The sequence below is a fragment of the Calonectris borealis genome, chromosome Z (assembly GCF_964195595.1).
Source record: "Calonectris borealis chromosome Z, bCalBor7.hap1.2, whole genome shotgun sequence".
Taxonomy (NCBI): domain Eukaryota; kingdom Metazoa; phylum Chordata; class Aves; order Procellariiformes; family Procellariidae; genus Calonectris; species Calonectris borealis.
The window spans coordinates 73,384,083-73,402,540 of NC_134352.1; the positions used below are offsets into that span (position 1 = coordinate 73,384,083).

At 37.6% G+C, this 18,458-nt stretch overlaps 1 protein-coding gene across 1 annotated transcript in view; it reads right to left on the bottom strand.

Annotated features, from left to right (window-relative positions):
* Positions 1-1,198: 1,198 nt before the first annotated feature.
* Positions 1,199-18,458, bottom strand: part of SLC1A3 (solute carrier family 1 member 3) — a 67,589-nt gene continuing 50,329 nt past the window's right edge. Inside the window, exons 6-10 of the mRNA XM_075136877.1 lie at positions 11,284-11,579; positions 9,410-9,643; positions 6,657-6,851; positions 5,098-5,232; positions 1,199-3,833 (exon numbers count right to left, since the gene is read on the bottom strand). Coding sequence (XP_074992978.1) covers positions 3,629-3,833; positions 5,098-5,232; positions 6,657-6,851; positions 9,410-9,643; positions 11,284-11,579 — 1,065 coding nt within the window. The 3' untranslated portion in view covers positions 1,199-3,628. The remainder of the gene's footprint in view (positions 3,834-5,097; positions 5,233-6,656; positions 6,852-9,409; positions 9,644-11,283; positions 11,580-18,458) is intronic.

Below are 18,458 nucleotides of genomic sequence, written 5' to 3' on the forward strand. Positions count from 1 at the left end.
ACACTGTTGATCACATTAGAAGCAAGATATACTTTTCTGTACCATTTCCATTGTAACTTTATTAAACTAAGGACGTGTTACAGGGTTAGTTGAAAAAAATGCCCTAAATTTTTTATCGGTTGTGCCTGCGTTGGAACACAAATGTCACTTGTACAAATTCAGTCCTTCAGAAGGGAAAACAGAAATACTTTCCTGTGCTAGTAGTTGATTTTCCACATACATGATCACTTTGCTTTATACTGGTCACACACTGTTACAGAGACATAAATTCTTGTTTAAGAATGGCATGGCTGTTTCGTACCCCAACTTCCAAATAAAAACACTGCTGAAAAATTATGGAATACCAGAGATCTTTGTTCTGCATAGGGGCACAGAAGAGTAAGCAAGGCCACTGTGCCAGTAATATCTCCAAATGATACACTAACCCTCTTTCTTTAGCTCTTTCCATCATGATAGCAATTCTAGAAACACAATACTTACCTGGATTGAGTGAATGAATGTGTGGACAACTAGTAAAAAATTGGGAAAAGTTATGCTCATGCACTTTAGAACACCATGTCTTCTCTGAATTTTTTTTTACAAAACTGGTTGCATTATGAATTGTTTTCAGTCAAATTCATTGTTCACAGACAAATTCATTGTCCAGTGGTTTGTTGGTGTATGTTCAGTAAGGCAGGATTTCTCCCTGCTGCCTCCATCTGCTCCAACCAACACAACTTTCCAGATGCAAGTGATTGAGCTCATGTCTTTTATACTTTCCCAGTCCTTCTGACAAGACATTCACTTCCATTAGATGATAACTGCTAGTGAAGTTGTTGCCGAATGAGCCCTGACACCATCACAAACCACTTTGAGAAAAACAGTGGATTGTCAAGGATGGCTGTAATGTTACGATGCTGTAATAGCCCAGTCAGTGGGGGTTTTGGACCATCTAATTATACACCCAAAATGAACTGGCAGCTTTGCAGTAGCTGAATCAATGAAAACGTAAATACTTATTTTTTTAGTATTTTGCAGATATCAACATGAATTTATATACTTGAATTTGAATGAACTTAAGTAGGACGAACATTGGTTGTTTTAATTTTTAATGTTCCTCCCTCCCCCCCCTTTACTAATTTATTTTTGATCATGAAACTGTAAGCAGGTATTTGAAGTGAGGAAGCCCTGCTGTACCAAAGCCGTGCGATATAAATGGCTTGGAATTCCTGAAATCCCATATTATGAGTTTGTTGGCTCTGAGTTTGTGCGAAGCTTCTATTACAGAGCCTTTGAAGGAAATTCTAAATCACAAAAAAGCAGTAATGTAAAACTATTTTTATTGAAAATACATCTACAAAGTAATGTTTCTCAATCCATTCTGGTGCATACCAATGCAGAACCAATGAGGGATGGGGAAGGGAATCTTTCTATAATACCTGATTTCCATAAGAAACAAAGTTAGTATAAAAAAAGCTCACAGTCTTTGTGACACAATTCATTTTTCTCAGCTGATGTCATAGAAAGACAGCCACTTACATTGTCTTTGCAATGTATTTCCAAACAAAATCTTAACAAAAAATTAAATTGTTATGCCATAAATTCTACAGTTAATGTTTATACACACATTCTGAATACAGTATCTATATAAAAATATCTCTAATTACATATCAGAAAATGCCTGTCTGTATCTTAGATTTGCATTCTCTTAACAAAAAAAAAAACCCTACTTGTTTTCTTTCAGTCCTAGATTCATTTAGAGCTTTGTTGGTTTGACTGCTCAATACTTTGTATTAAACCCTGCTTACTTCATTCACTGGAGAGTTCCTGCTTGTATTGTCTGGGTTACTCAACCGGAGAAGATGGGCAGGAGTTTTCAGTCCTGAAAAAAAAGTCTTGCCTGGGAAAAGATTTGCCTTCAACCAGCATGCTGACATTTTCACTACAGTCACTTGAGTGGCAACTAGGACATTGCAAGGGAATCCTTCATTTCCATCCTCAGAATTTTTTGGTAGGGGGAGGGAGAAAGAAGGCAACCAAACATTTTAATAAAAAAGATCACTCAACACTATTGTGCCTGTTGATTAATATTTTTTCATTCCCCCAACTGTAACTGTATTATAAAACTTTCCAGCATAACCTCTATAATAATACAAGGCCAAAAGGAAAAAATACATAATTTATATTTCTAGAGAAGGGCTTCATCAGGGAATAATCTTGAATTGAACAAAAAAAGCCACAGGATTACAAGTGCATTGTCTTCTTTTTTTCATTCTTTCCTTATCTATTCCCTGAAAGAAACCTACAATATTGCGCTTTAGAATCCTTTCTAATTAAAATTTCAACATTTATTATAGTACTTACTATTTTGCAATTTATATAGTTTTCCTAGTAAAAAGTAAAAAAGCACCCATTAGTTTTATTTCCTAAAGTGTTATTTTTTCTTTTTGAGATGCTACTGATAAACACACAATGATTTCAAAATTTCACATTGAGATAGAGAGCCGCCTTCTCCAGGTGGAAAAATGTAAGTCCAGCTAATAGCTCTATAGCTTATCAGTGGGATGACCAAGCATTTGGGAGGTTTCCAATTTAAAAACCTTCTGGTGGCCTCAGGGATTCAGATTTAGAATTCAATCCCTTTAGGATCTGAGCATCTCACTCTTCTGCACCTTCTGCAGAAGTCTGGCTCTGCCTTCTGTTCTTATTATTGCTTTTTAAGTAGATAATTGGTGTACCGAGAGCATGCTATGTTTTTTTTCCAGAGATGAAGACACATTTTCTGTCCCAGCCTAGGGCCGTGCTCCTACAAGCACTTAAATACATAGATTGTTCAACTGGGTTGTGATGTTGAAATTGATGGGGCAAATCCAGATTGGAAGTACATAGATACATATGTAAATGTTTGCAAGTCAGTGGGAGCTGACTAGGCTAATTTTTTGTCAAGATCAGCTGAGGCTAATACGAAAAACTGTGTCTAGATAAAATAACTTTCTCAGAAATATTTCAACTCAGCTGATAAAAGTGCTGATTTGGGGTATTTTTTTTCTTTATTTATAAATCTTCTCCCTTTTTATCCTTTCAGTTAATGTCCTTCTTTTTATCCTGCTAGTATTTAAACAACAATATAACATTAGAAAAAAAAATCAGATAAAAAAGGAAAAATCCTGTTAATTTGGTCAGCTGGATGTAGTTATCAAGTTAGAAGTATTGATTGTGTGTTTATAGATGTTAAGAATTTTGCAATAGGTATTTAAAAAAATAAAACCATTTTCAGGCTCTGTTGTCTGTTTTTCCTTTCCAGTTCATAAAAAAAAAAAGGAAAGAAAAAAAAAAGAATAGGTTCACAGGACTGAATAACGTATGCACTGATTTTTGTTTTTATTTAATTGACAATCTCTCTTTTTTTATCCTCAGTTAGCACACGTCTAGCAGGACCAGTGTTGTGGTCTGTTAATTTTTTTTAAGTGGGAAGCCAACATATACCGTGATCACTGCTAATTTGGAATATATTTTCATTAATTCTTAACAGTGCTAGCATAAAGGGAGAAAACAAGGTATAAGTGAACTTCGTGAATTCAAGATATAAATGGCTGGAAAAAGTGTGTGTTTTCCACACTTGTAGTGCTGGACTCATGCTTTCTTTACCCTACATCTTGGTTTCACTGTCTAATGGTTTTTCACTCTCATTTTCTTGTGAGATCAGTTGGTATGGTTTCTTCATTTCATTCTCCTCTATCACAGAATTACCCATTTCAGCATCCCTGTTCTTCAGTTCATGCCGTGATAAATGTTCAACAATTCCTGCTCCGATGGAGTCTCCCAGGACATTGGTAGTGGTACGGAGACGATCCCTAAGGAGAAATAGTAAGTTAGCCTTGATTTCACCGCTTGTTCAGAGAAGCGTGCAGACTAGCTGTTAAAATGGCCTTTAAATAGCTACTAGATGATTTGGCTATTTTATGTATATTCATTTATCTGAACTATTAACGCCTTGATTTCTTCTACAGAAATTAACAAATATACTAGGATTTGGAGTCACAAAATGTGTTAATACTCTTGGCAACTTCACAGCAAGAAACAGCTGTGTGATGAGGACGACAAAGAGGTATATGGAGATGCTTCTTGGAGGCTTTTCTATACTCTGGTCGTTTGGATTTATATCCTCTGAACATGTAAGCCAATGAGAATCTACCTTGTTAGGGTCATTTCCCTCCTGACCATAAACTATGGTCAGTAAGTTAGGGTGGAATTCTGCTGAAATAATTCAATTAAACTACAACAATTCAGCCCTCTTAGAGGGCTCTTCCCAGATGTAGGAGGCAGCTTGATGAGAAGTGACCGGCACTGTTGCTCAATAAGTGTCCACCTACGTAAGGCTGTGGACATGTGGTCAGATAATCATTTGAAGACATCATGTTCTGATAACCACATGAGCAGCTTCTTGCAGGGATCACTTGAGAAGACTGAAGGGTAAAAGCCTCTGGAAACTGTAGGGGTTAGATGAAATAGAGGTCGGAGGAAACCTTCTGCCTTTAATTCAGTTCCTGGACCTAAGGGATTTCCCCATCTACCTACCAGTGTCAGTTAGTCATCTACAGACAGGGGAATGGAAAAACTGAGGGGCAATACATTGTGGTGGCTGGATAAGAGAGTTACACAACTGTTTTTCATTTCTGTGTCCATGGAATAGACATATGAACCTTTCCTAGATTAGATAATCAGCAGGGCTGCAATGAACTGCGTCCGATCTGAACCAGCTCTGAGCCTGATTGATGGAAAGGTTGTCATTGCCATCCTACAAAAAAGAGAAGACTAAAGCAATTCTTTGCTAATTTAATTACAGTGTGTCTGACAGTTTTCTTAGTACCCTAAGGATCCAGGTTTCTAAGTAACCCTTTTGCATGCAAGAGGAACCATCATTAAGTAACACCCCTCACCATCTGCTCTAAGAAAACACATTAATCGCAAGAAATTGTGATTCTTTTTAACACTTCTTTCCAACTGCCTTCCACAGCAAAAGAAGTACGCCACTGATTGCAGTATTGCCAGAATGTCCTTGGCTATTACACTTCTAAATATTGTCTAAGCCCTTAGTGATTCCGTAAAAATACTTACAAGAACCAGTCCACTGCAATGATAAGAGTGATGTCATCTGTAGGCAAACCTACTGATGTAAGCACAATGACCATGGTGACAAGTCCAGCTTGAGGAATGCCTGCAGCCCCAATACTGGCAGCTGTAGCTGTGATGCTGTGCAAAGAGATGGCAAGAGCAATTAGTTGACTTCCATAATAAACTCTCCTTACCATCTGGCAAACATTAAGAACAGATATGAACGAAGAAGGCATTTGCTCAGTGGTAAATAAAAAGATGAGCCCAGTCCCTTATCTGAGCACTGCATAGCTGCAGGGGAGTGGGGATCTTAATCCAAACTGTTTACACTAAACCTTTATCCAGAACCCTCAAAACATGATTTTGTTAGGCGGTAAATTCCCTACTAGATGCTAAGGGCCAGACAAAAACATTATAGCTACGTGCCCCCACCCATTGAGCAAACTCACTCCACAAGCTCAAACATGTTAAAAGCAAAGCTGAGGAGGTAATTTTATCCTGGCAGATCTAATGCATGAACTTTTATTCTCTGTCCATCTCACTATAACTTCATGCCAGGTGAAGTATCTGTCCTCCAGCAGTTGGGAAAGCTGCCAGAAACCCTGAATCATACAGTCTAGTAACTTGATAGAAATATTGCTTGTTCACACCTGGGTTAGGAAGAATTTGTTTTGTCAGGTGATTTGGCATGGAGCAGCTCTTGTACTAATGAATGTGGAACTATTGCCTCAGAATGTGGAGGCAGAGTTTTGCCTTCTGTTGATGAATATTGAATTAAGCTGGTGGTTTTTACAGAGAGAAGCACTTCTGCTTGAAAATCTTCTACATTCCCAGTTCACCATATCTGAACTTTCAGTGTTTCTGAGAGATAAATAAGTGTGTCTTTGTCCTACAGCGTCCCTCTCTCCCCTTGCTGACATTTCTTTCTTCTGCACATGTAGCACATCACCCTTTTGTCTTAAGCTGTTTGGGTAACATAATGAAATTAATGCAGATCAGTTACCATTGAGTGCTACTTTGTGGGTTGTTTGCTGTTCTATTTCAAACACGAAGGTTTGTGTGCTTGAAAACATACTTATCTTCTCCACCTCTATCAGCTGGTGTAATAAAAGGCATTACTGCGCCTTACATAGCTTGCGCTACTTGTATCCTGAGACCACCAGGAGTAGGAAAACACTACCTCTCCTAGCATTAGCACTGTGACGCTTTTATGCTTTGGACGTGCATTATAAAAAACCTGGTACTGATTCTAAGTCTATAGCTCCCAAGAGCCGCATGAGTTCTTAAGAAAGAAAATTTAAAAGTAATTTAAAACTGTTCTTGTTGACTCTTCTAAGTGCAGTGATAAGTGTGTCATGTTACAGTTTTTTAAAGGTTTACCTAAGGGAGAATATGTGCTGGGGGGCCTCTTCTGTGCAGATGTAAATCATTACAGTTATTCAGCTACTGTAGCAGTTCTCGTTTTTAGCCTTAGACGCTTTTGTTTAATCCCACATATAACAGCAAGAAGGAGTCTGCACAAAGGTGCTTTTATTAGATGTAGGTAGTAATGGCTTCTGTACCTGATTGTGATAATCTGCCCAAAGTTCAGATCAAAGTTGTTAACCTGTGCAATGAAAATCGCAGCCAAAGCCTCATATAAAGCAGTTCCATCCATGTTAATTGTAGCACCGACTGGAAGTACAAATCTTGTAACTCGTTTGTCCACTCCATTTATTTCTTCTAGACACTTAAATGTAACAGGTAGTGTTGCAGAACTGAAACAAAACAAAAAAGAAGGTAATATATGATATAAATTCTACAAAGAGGGAATGAAAAGAGTGTCACACATTGTGAGGACAAGAGAGGTTGTTCTAACTGTCTTAATCTTTATGTGATCTACCAGAATTTTTTTTTTAAAAATGTGAAGGCTGAATGATAGAGGTTCTCCTAATGCTCTTGGAAAGTTTTTCCAGTGGTTAATTATTGTCACTGTCTATGTAGTCCCTAGTCTGAATGTGTATAACTTCCAGTATTTTGTCACGAATCCAGCTTCTCATTTTTTATGTCATGGAGTTATGACTGAATCATCCCTAAGCGTAGTTTTCCTGAAGTTATACAAATTGAGCTATTCAAGCCTTCAGTAAACAGCATGTTTTCTCTTATTTATTTGCTGGCTCCCCTGGAAAGGGCATTTTGATGGATGATTACATTACTTTACCACTTGTGGGTTAACACCAGTAGGCAGCCAAGCACCACACAGCCACTCGCTTACTCACCCCCATACCCTGAGTGGGGCAGGCAAAGAGAAAAGGAACAGTAAAAGCAAGAAAACACAGGGCTTAAGATAAAAAAAAAAAGTTTAAAAAGTGAAGGATAAGTGGAAGAAGAGAGAAAGAAAACAAAACAAAACAAGTGATGCAAAGGCAATCACTCACCACCTCCCACAGGTAGACCAATGCCCAGCCAGTTCCTGAGTAAAAGACGGCTAGCCTCCCTAAAATCCCCTCTTTTCCCTTTTTATTGCTGAGCATGATATTATATGGTATGGAATATCTCTTTGGTTAGTTCAGGTCATCTGCCTGGTTGTGTGCCCTTCCAACCTATTCCACACCCCTCAGTCTACTCACTGGGGGGGCAGAATGAGAAGCAGAGAAGGCCTTGACGCTGTGCAAGTAGTGTGATCAGTGTTGTTTTGGTCACAAATCTAAAACACGGCACCATATGAGCTGCTATGAAGTTAACTCTGTCCCAGCTAGGCCCTATACACCACTTAACCTTGTTCCCCTGCTGCTACATCCAAATATGACATAAATGATAATTTCATTTAAAAACCAACCCAGCTGAACATTTTGGGTTCATGCTACACAAGTAGCATATGCCCATTCAGCCCACATGGCACCAAGTTCCTTTTCAGAGACACTGCCTCAGAGGGAAGGATAAGGTGGCCATTTTATAAGAGCTGCCTGGGATCTTTGTTCTTAAAGATGTAGCTCTGCATCTGATCACGCCAAAGTAAAGAGGTTTTTCAAGACCCAGCAATTCAGATTACTCTGTCTCAGTGACCTCTTCATTCCTAAGTACTTAGCAGACTTTCTTGTCTTTGAAAACTTTATCAATATTGATAAAATAAAATACTGATAAAATGTAAAGTAAAGAAGGGCTGTGGAAGATTGTGCTAAAAAATCTCTTTGATGACAGTCAACGTACAGTTGAATTTTAAACAGCTTTTAAATCCACTCGCAGTATAGTGTGTTCTCTTGCCTCTATCTAGGTTCTTAGAATCTTGAGCAGCACCAAGTGGAATGTCTTACAGAAGCTGGAACATATCCTTTTAACGCTATTACTGCTATCCACCAAAGTTGTAGTTTCATTTTATTTTCTCTTAAACTATGTTGACTGGCGTTTGTTTTATTATCTTTTTTTAAAAATAATTATTAATCAAATTCCCTTTTAGGCATTCCACAAATTTTCAAGGATTGACATAAAGATGTCGAATGTGAAATTAGTAATTGTCCCTCTCTATCCATTAATATAGTGTCATAATTTTTTAAGTCCTCAAGAGCTTTTTCAGTTATACAAAACTTAATCAGATTCTACATTAATGGTCACAATAGCTTCTTATCCAGATCTTCAAAATAATCCCAAACACCAGGGACTTGAATTTGGTAATACAGAATGTCTGACTTAAAACAGAATCTGTCTTTAGAGACCCTTTCAAAATCTATTAAAATGAAAGGTGTTTTATGAAAGCTCATATGGTATAGAAATGTATATTTCATTACAGTAATGTTTCCTTTCATCATAGATGCAAATATTTTTTTATTCATGTGATGTACCTAGACTTCCTCAACAAAGAGCAAAAGTGCCATTTCTGTTGCAGGTTGTATATCCATCGCTGGCTATCAGGACTTTGAGCACAGAATGTCAGCTGTCAATAAAGGCTCTCAAGGTCTCTCAGAATCCCCTCTGAACTTTCCTGTTTGCTGCTCCATTTTGCCATGCACATCTTTTGCCAGCTGCATCCTTTACCAGGAAGCCATTACAAACTACTTAAAAATCTCAAACACCAAGGCTAATAAAAGTCACAAGGGTTCTGGCTGTACAGTCTGCATCACCAAACAGACTCATTACATCTCTGCTCAGGGATTCTTATAGAAAATAGAGTTCAAGTCAATATAATGATAATAATTATCTCTATTGGAGAGCAGTGGAACTGAAATAAAGTGCCCAAGTGAATACTTGGATACAGAGTTAACCAATTACATTAGACAAAATTGTTTCTAAACCCATTAATATTATAAAAACAATATGGCCTTAAAATATTGTATTGTACCTGGAAGATGTTCCCAAAGCTGTGACTAATGCCTGGATTAAGCCTCCAATAAATACCCATGGGTTCTTACGAGTGATCAGGAAGTAGAGAAGAGGTAGGACAATGACAGCATGAATTAGCAAACCGATGATAACTGTTACAGTATACATGGCAAGCTGACCACCGATCACACCCATATCTTCCATCTCAACAATTTTTCCAGCGATCAGGAAGAGGATTCCAAGTGGAGCATACCTGCAAGTAAGAAATCAAATCAGTGTTGTACTGAATAAAGTAGAAATTCATCCCCCATCCTTTTGTGTTTATATGCAGGCATAAATATAGGATTTCACTGTTAGGATGATGCAATTTTTCAGGAGCAGTTCAAGAGTTTCACTCTTTAGTTCTTAACAGTTCAACCTGGATTAAACCACGGCAGTGAATGTTTCTGATGCTCCACTGGATTCAGGGTCTGGTAAGGATTTCAAGTTGTATAGCATGCCTTTCAGACATGTAGGGAGATGAGCTCCCTTTGGAATGCAAGTGTCATTTAAGAGCTAGTTTAGCCAATTCTGTTATAATTCTGTCTGTATGAACGAAGGCTCAGCCAACATAGTTGTAGACTATGCCAAGTGCCCACTTCTATTATCTCGCCAGTGCTGTTTCCCATGTTGTTGGGGAAGGAACCCACACAGAAGGCTGATAACTTCTGATGATTTCAAGCTGCTTCAGGCCATGCCCCATTTTCTCCAGTGGATAAATACTTCAGCGTGAAGCCATCTGTATGACAGAGGTTAGCTGCATTGTGAGGCAGCAACAAAGCTGGTATGACCTGCTTTTTCCTATCGGTAAGGGCAGCTACAGATGAAGAAAGAGCTAGTGCTGAGCATAAAACTCTAACATAATTCTGCTGCAGCTGGACTTTTGGTATAGCCTAATTTCTATAAATGTCCACTTGTCTTTTCACACTAAGTTACCACAGAACAAAATTTATCCAGCATATCTCAATTGCAGTTTATGCCATCAAATCCATGTAGAAATTTCTCAGAAATAACATTTCTTATCCACTGCTTTATCATATTAAGCATGCTTGTAAAGGAGGAGGAAAGATTTTTGCTTTGTATAGGTGTTCCCTGGCAGAATAGAATTTTAGTTACCCGAAAAAATATACTTATTTTTAGTTTCATATCTAGTACTGCAACACATGTGTGTGTGCTCTTGGGTAGGCTTTTGGAGTTAATTTGTTTGTTTGTTTGTTTGTTTTCTGTAGTAAAGAAGGTAACAAGACATAATTCTGTTTCATAATTAACTTTCTACCTGACGAATAATGAATCTTCATTCTACCTAATGTGTGAGGGAAAAGGTATTGGTTTTATTTACCTACCGAACACAATAAAGAAAATAGGAAAATTATGTGTGTGTGTAAGCAGTGCAGCTACAATGCAAGGACGTACATATATACTACACAGCTGCAGGAACCAGTTGTGTTGGAAACTAATGATAACAAGGTCTTGCTGTGTAGAAAGAAGATTATGGGAGAGGTTTGTCAGTTTCCTTTAGTGAAGTCAGATTAGGATATGAGGAAACTTTGATAGCATACTCTTGTGATTGCTATCTTTATGAAGACATAGAATAGCTCTATATAAGCTTAGCAAGTTCTGCCATAGACCCTGTTTTTTCTCATGTCAAAAGCTAAACACGCTGAAAGAGTAGGTATATTTGGGCAAATCATTGACATGGGTCAACACAATCTTGGGTTCATTTATGAAAAAACCTACAAGGTAGTTAAGATCTTATTGTCTGACTTCCTGCCAAACTCTTGCTATCCAGTGCCTGACAGTGATGAAAAAATATTGTTAGTAACTTAAAATGGAATTTATCAAAGAGGCACTTACCACATGATTAGAGCTACCAATCTCATGATAGCCTCATTAAGGCTATCAAAGAAATCTTTTAATGCTTGACCTTGCTCCTTCATGCTTCCAATCACCAGGCCAAAGCTTATTGAGAAAACCACCAAGCCAAGGGCATTCACTCCATTTACAGAACCTGGAACAGGAACTATTTCCTCTTTCATTCGGGTGAGGGTTTCCATTGCTTCTGACACATTGCTTATTATGGAAGCCACTGTGGATGTGTCATTGGATGGAGTATCTACTTTAAACATTCTCTTTTCATAGTTAGTTTTGAACTGTTAAAACAAAAGTAAAAGAAAGATAGGAATTCTGTGAATTATAGCAAACAAAGGTAAAAATCACACATTAAATTATTAATTACTATTGTAGGATATTTCAATTCTTTGTGTAATATTTGTTGGTAAAATGTACCGTGATGAAAACCTGGCTTTCCTGAAAGCAAAAAAATCCAGATTAACATCAAGAGCTAAATCTTAACCTTTAGCTTCCAGAACTAATTTTCTCATAAATATGTCAAAATCAAAGATGCAGATTTGTCATGCTCATGACTTTTGTGACAAAACCATTGATTCTTAGTTTGCATTTTTATAAATTGCTATTTTCCTCACCAACGCATTTTCAACTCCTAAATAAATAGGTATTTTTTGGCTAGTGAAAATATTTTCATGTGCTCTGGAGTTTCCTTATTTTTTCATCTTTTTGAATTAGAAAAAATTAGACTGAAAGTAACTTAAATACAATGTACCTCTTTTTTCCTTTGCTATAGCAAAGCCATTAGTTTTCTACACTTTTGCAGTAACAAATCACCACTTTTCTTAATTGAGAAAAGGGTTCTACCTTAAACGGTTCCATTATGGAATAGGCAAATCAATTTCAAAATCTCAATATGCTCCTAAATGTCTACTTTGAAAACCAGTCTTTCACCACCTAATGATTTTTCAAAAAGAAATGTGCATCCTAAATATTTCTGTCTGGGCTCAAAAAGCCCTGCAGCCCTGTCCTGATTAAATTTGTTGAACACAAAGAATACTAAATATCACTAGTAAAATGTTTCTAACATATCTCAGGGTGCTAAATACCCTACTAAGGCAATGGGATGCTGGTGTCAAGGTTATTCAGCAGCTTTGGATTTTTATTCCTTTGGGCCTGCTAACAAAAGAAAGGACTCCTAAGTCCAGGACCTGTAGCATTATTAGTAATATCTGGAGACTGTTGCGCATTCCAAAAGTATTTGAGTGAAATGCAGTACTTATGACTAAGATGGGAAACCTGAATATCAGCATCTATCAACACTGACCTAATTTTCTGTTATTTTCCACACCTGAACAAGTTTTATGCACTCCTTCCACATATTTGCTGTATCCCCCTGAAGGCTTTAAGTGTTTCAGCATTTCAAATAAAACTTGCTTACAGGAGATTTATGGAAAGTTTCTGACTAAGATGCAGCAGAACAAATCTCCATGGAGGTCAGGTATTCTTGAGTTTTAAATGAAATTTGCTAAAACGTTTTAAGATTTGGGCTGTGGCTAGAGGAGACAGCTGAGTTGTTTGAACAGCTGGCTTACATGGAAAAGCCCAGTTCCACGCCCTCACCCACTCACATCCAACTTGTGATAATTTCTCCTCTCTGTCAGTTCTAGTTTGATCTCCCAGTGAGTCAATTCTACTTTTTAAATCTGCAGAAAACTTACCAAGCAAAAAAAGTGGCCATTTTTGGGTTAAGGTTATGGAGGTGTATCAGCTCACTGACTGATGAATGCCAGAGAGGGCAAAACTCTGAGACTGGAACTACACATCTGGGGAAGGAGGGATAGGGTTGCCTCTTTAAGTGACAGAGAGTTATTAGAGTGGAAATGGAAATTTTCTAGAAGTTCTCACTAAATTTTAATTCAGTCCTGACAGGAATGTTAAAATACTGTCTAACACTGTACATCAAACACTTCTAATTCCTTTTTTTTTTTTTTTAAATGTGTACAAGTATGATAATTATATGTATATTTCTATTATATATGTTTTCTAATAGAAAAAACGCTTAGGTAAAAATTCCTTCATTCCTTCATCTGAAGGATGTAATTATGCTGGACTTGTGGGCGCACAGATTAGACAAACATAAAAAAGCAAGCTGCTTAATGAGGGGTGGAATTAAAGCCTAATTTCCTACCGAATTTCCTACTTTCCCTAGGCACATCATAACTGACTTTGTCCTGATTCTCCTCCATTACCCTCTGGTCCTTCTCTCATTCCTACCTATTTGACTAGGTCAAAAGCAACACGTGGTGCGGCTGTTAGACAGCGTTAGTTGTGTGCTGCCTGGCGGGGTGGCTGCTGCCTGTTGGAACAGGCCACGAGCTGAGTCATAAACTGCTTTTCTTCCAGAGGCAGCAGTCTTGATTTGCCTGAGAATTGGCCCCCTCATGTCAAATTAGGTTGGAATTGGCCATTGGGCTCAAAAATTATGACGGGGGACTGAGAAGAAGTTAGGCAGCTACAGGGGAGAAAGCACAATCACATGAAGTTTCCTACCTCTAAAAACCCCAGTTAGAAATTATTTTAGGTTGTAATAAGCATATTCCTTCTTTTTTGTGCTGATTCTGGAATTCTGTCCCAGCAAGAAGATGCCTTTAATTCTTTATTAGTTAAGTCTCTTTAGGGGTATAATGTGGATTTTAGGACCTCACTTGGCAAAGCCCCTTTCCATTTCAGCTACTAGACTGGTACACAGAGATGTAGATCTTATCTGTGGACTCACCCAATTGGTCACACTTAAGTATTCAGAAGTGTTACTAGGGAGAGCAAACTTTTTAGAACCCCTTCCAGAGCAGTGGAGAAATGGTTAATTTAGAGGGAGATTCAAAATGGGAATCTGAGCAACAGGAGTCAGAGCAACTTCATTTGCTCTGGGACAGTCACTTGAGCTAGCCTTTCTTTCATTATTGCTAAATGAGGTTAAGGATAACTCTGTGGATGTGTCTGTCGTCTTATGCCCAAAGCTGTGTATCAAAAGTCATGAGAAGGTTCCTGGTGAAGCAAAAGAAATTCAGGAAAACCAAATATGGGAAATGCAAAGGAGGTATCTACTAAGAAAAAGTGTAGCTTGAGCTTTATTCTTGTTAGTCTTTTTCCACATGACACTAAAGGCAAAATACAAGATTGCTTGACCACCACAAAACAAATTTTCTGTGTGTGGAACGGTGAAAAAGCCAACTGTTTATAGGAGGTGACAGGATGAAAGACCACCTTCAAGATCATAGAAAACGTCAAAGGTTTTGAAATAGATGAGGTAATAGCAGAGTTGACTATTACTGCTCTGCAGAGAAACTGGTGATAAGAGATCATTTTGTAAGCTTTTATGAGATTCCTACTTTCAGGCAGATCTCTATCTTGGTGGGAATCAGAGTTATCAGCTGTTCATGCAGCTCAAACTGACATTTTAATATCACACTGGGATTTGCAGCATTCAGTAATGGAAGAAATTAGACAAATAAAAACTGCTCATATAATAGGTTGTAGACGTAAGGGTCTTAGAAGAGCTGGTTATCTTTTACTAGAAGTCCACACACCTATACTGATAATCTCTGATGGGCTAGACAACATCACTGAAGTCCCGTCATTTCTGAGGATGTTTGGTGCATTTTGTCTCCAGGCAGACATTTTTTTGCCTGGTAAGATTTTAGGTGCAAAACACTCATAATTTTTCCTTAAGTTCATGTATAGAGAACAAATTAGGAGCAAGGTAAATATTATTTTGGAACATATTAATACTAATGGCTTTCTATGAACAACCTTATCTGCAAGTAAAATATAAAAATAATAGCATTTCTGGACTTTTTTACAAGACACGGTGCTAATGAACAACTTTAAAATGAATTTTAATTAAGTTATCTCATTATGAATTAGGCAATATAATTACTTTATTGCATAATATAATGAATTAGTTGTTTACACTTTTATTATTATTTTGTTTTCCTTAGTGGTACATGTTACCCACAGTCCTTTGACTTGAATGTATTGCATGACTTTTTAAGAAGCAACATTATAACATGGCAGTAGCACATTCCAGTGGTTAACTTGCAGACAAGGTAATTGCATAGGTAACTGCTCTGAAAACTCATAATTTACTTTCAGTACTCTGAGATAGTATAATCGGCACTGTCTGTGCTAAGTCTGTATGATGATGTAGTTTTTAGTGAATGATGATTTTAAAAGCAACGTTTGCTTAAATGCAAGCCTAAAAAAATGAAAAGAAATGAAAATAAGGCAGTGATATCCCATCTTCCTAATTAATTTTTTCATCCCTTTCCATATGGACATGTGTGAAAGCACTCTAAATTGTCTACAGAAGAGCTGATAACACAGGTTAAAATAAATCTCAACCAGCAAAAATTATCATTGGGAATAGACAGCATATATTAGTTAGTATTCATGTCTGGATGTGTGATTAACACTTCCAATCCCCTGGATAAAGATGAGTTCAGGAAAGAATATTTAATTTAAAATAGCTCAGAAGAAATGCAGTTATCAGAGGCATGTTTCCAGTTCTTTAAGCTTCAGCTGGCGTCAAATTCCACCTAATCACAACAATCACAACCCTCCCCAAATTGTTAGACTGATTCTGTTTCTCTTGATGTCCCAAGTTCACTTGTGTTTCTTTCATCTTTTGATATATCCCCAGAGCACAGCACAAAGAACAAGCAGTTAAAAAGCAGTGTCTGCTTAACAAGCAGACTGCTTACAACTGCTTAGCCCCAGGCTAGATAGCATTTTTGAATTTAGCAAAGAAAGAGAAATGGAGATATAATGACCAGAGCTGAAAGATAAATCCAAAGATTTCTTTAGACATCCCTAAACTGGGGGTGAATATAGTGGTATAGAGAAAATTTTGAAGAAAGTATTTTAGGTAAGTGTGCAATATTTATCTGCAGACAGTCTTTTCAGATTCTCCTGTTACTGATAAAAATGACAAAAGCCTCCAAATGATCAGTGCATAGTGAAGGTAGCAACATATGTCATATGGAAATAACCAGCATCAGAAAGTATGCTGTTTGGATTAACAATCTGCTGTTTCCAGTGATCCCTGTCTGCCACTGATTTAATTGGAGGAGGTCCTGATAGAGACAGAGTGCCAACAGGACTTTGGTCTTTCACAGGAAGAAAGGGAGTAACTAGTGAAGAACAGAGTGAAGCTAAAGCCTAACATTTTCCAGAGTATTCTTCTTAACTTCTTAACTTGACCTGCTACGCAAAGATGGCTCTTTGTCCCCATAAACTTTCCTGGGGCATGGGGCTGAATGCCACCAGTTAAGCCTGAAATGGTTCTGCCGATTCTCAGCTGAAAGGTTTGAATGGAAGGATTTCCTTAGCTTTTCCGTGCGTTCTCTTTCTCTACTACAGGGAGTCCTCCTGGCTTCTGAGATCCACAGCGGGGGGTCATTTTTGGAGAGGAAGGGGCATTTTGTTCCACCACTCTTCCTGTTTCTGGGGAAAAAAATGTGCAAAGAAGGAGGAAGAGGAGAAGAAGCAGCAAGAGGAGGCAGCTTTGTTTGCCTCACAGACTGGGAAAGAAGAACAGGAAAGGGAATCCAAAGGACCAGAAGACTGAATGAGGAACAGTAGAAAATTTAGGAAGATCCTTCCTAAATAAGACCTAAGGTCCCAGTCTTCCTTCATGACTCTTCTTTTCCCAGCAGCAATCCTATAAATGCTTTCCCAACTCTATCTAGAAGCCCTCCCCACTCTGGTTACCCTCTCCACACAGCTCCATTTCATTTTGCAGGAGAGCAATTCTACATCCAGAAAACTAACTTTAGTTCACTAAAATCAATTATGCAAAGGAAAGTACAATTTTCCAAGTCTTGGTGTTACAAAATTTGAGTAATAGTTGATCTTTTGAGGTTAAAAACTTTGGAAATGATAGTTGGTCCTGTGTGCTAGTGCAGCTGCTTTGGGAAGTGCTTGCTATTGATGAGGAAAGTAACAGGTTCAAAACTTGCTGTGAGTACTAAAACAGTCATTAGAAGACCTGTCTGCTGGCCATGGTGAGAAAGAAAGAAAAACCTTCCAGTGGGTTCCAATGCAGATCTCTGTCAGGAAAGAAACCTGCCTAAGGATACTGTAAGACAGAATGTGAGCACCTAATATATTAAAGGATGTGATTTAGATGTGGAATGCATATGCCAGTGATAGTTTCCAGGTGTGCAAAGTTGTGGATCAGTATTATGCCTTTGAGTGTGGACGACTATGAGTAGCAGTCTGTTTTGTGTTTGGGCCAGCAAACACAGTGTTACAGAGCCAGATTAGTGCCAGATGGATCATTCTTCTTCATCAATCTTCTGAGAAACTTGTGAAAAACCTGATGTAAACTTTTGAAAAGAAAGTTATGGAGTCAGATGTGCAAAGTCATCTGGATATCTATGAATCTTACGCATACTTGTTTCTCATGTAAAATGTTTTTAGTTTAACAAATCTGCTACCTAAAAATATAGGTTTTGGTACCTGATTCAAAAGGTAACAGTATCGGTATGACAGATTTAAAATCCTGGTGCTTCAGTAAGCATAGCTGCTGCTGAAAGTCAGAAAAAACTTTCATTAAATATTTCATGTTTTTTGAACCATTTTTTTGGAAATCCCTTTAAGCTGTAAAGCACATGAGAAATACAATATACTTAATGTAAACAGAATCTACAGGACATCTTTAATTAAGAACATAGATTTAGGACTGCTAGTCACTGATTCTATGAATTGGCTCTTGCAGACACTGGCATCAGTGCAATCACCTGTTCTCTTTATCAAGAGAATTTTTCAAGCTATATCTTAAAACTGATGAGGTAGTTTATTCCCATGACTACTAATTGAAGATTTTTCCACCTTTTAATTACAAAGGTTAAAAACCTTACTAATTCCCATTTTAAATTCAGTCATAGTGATTTCCATTTCTTCTTGTATAAACATTTTTCTTTATCTTATACAGCTCTGTTCCCACTTTGGTTTTTGTACCTGAATAGTTTTTAAATTAAGCTTCGTATTGCTTTGTACACTGTGTTCTTTTGATAATCCCAGCAACTCCTGTCTCCATTGTGCTCATTTTGCATGAATCTTCCTATGAATCTAATGACCTGAACATACTCAGTATTCCAAACGGTCACATTCTTCTGGCT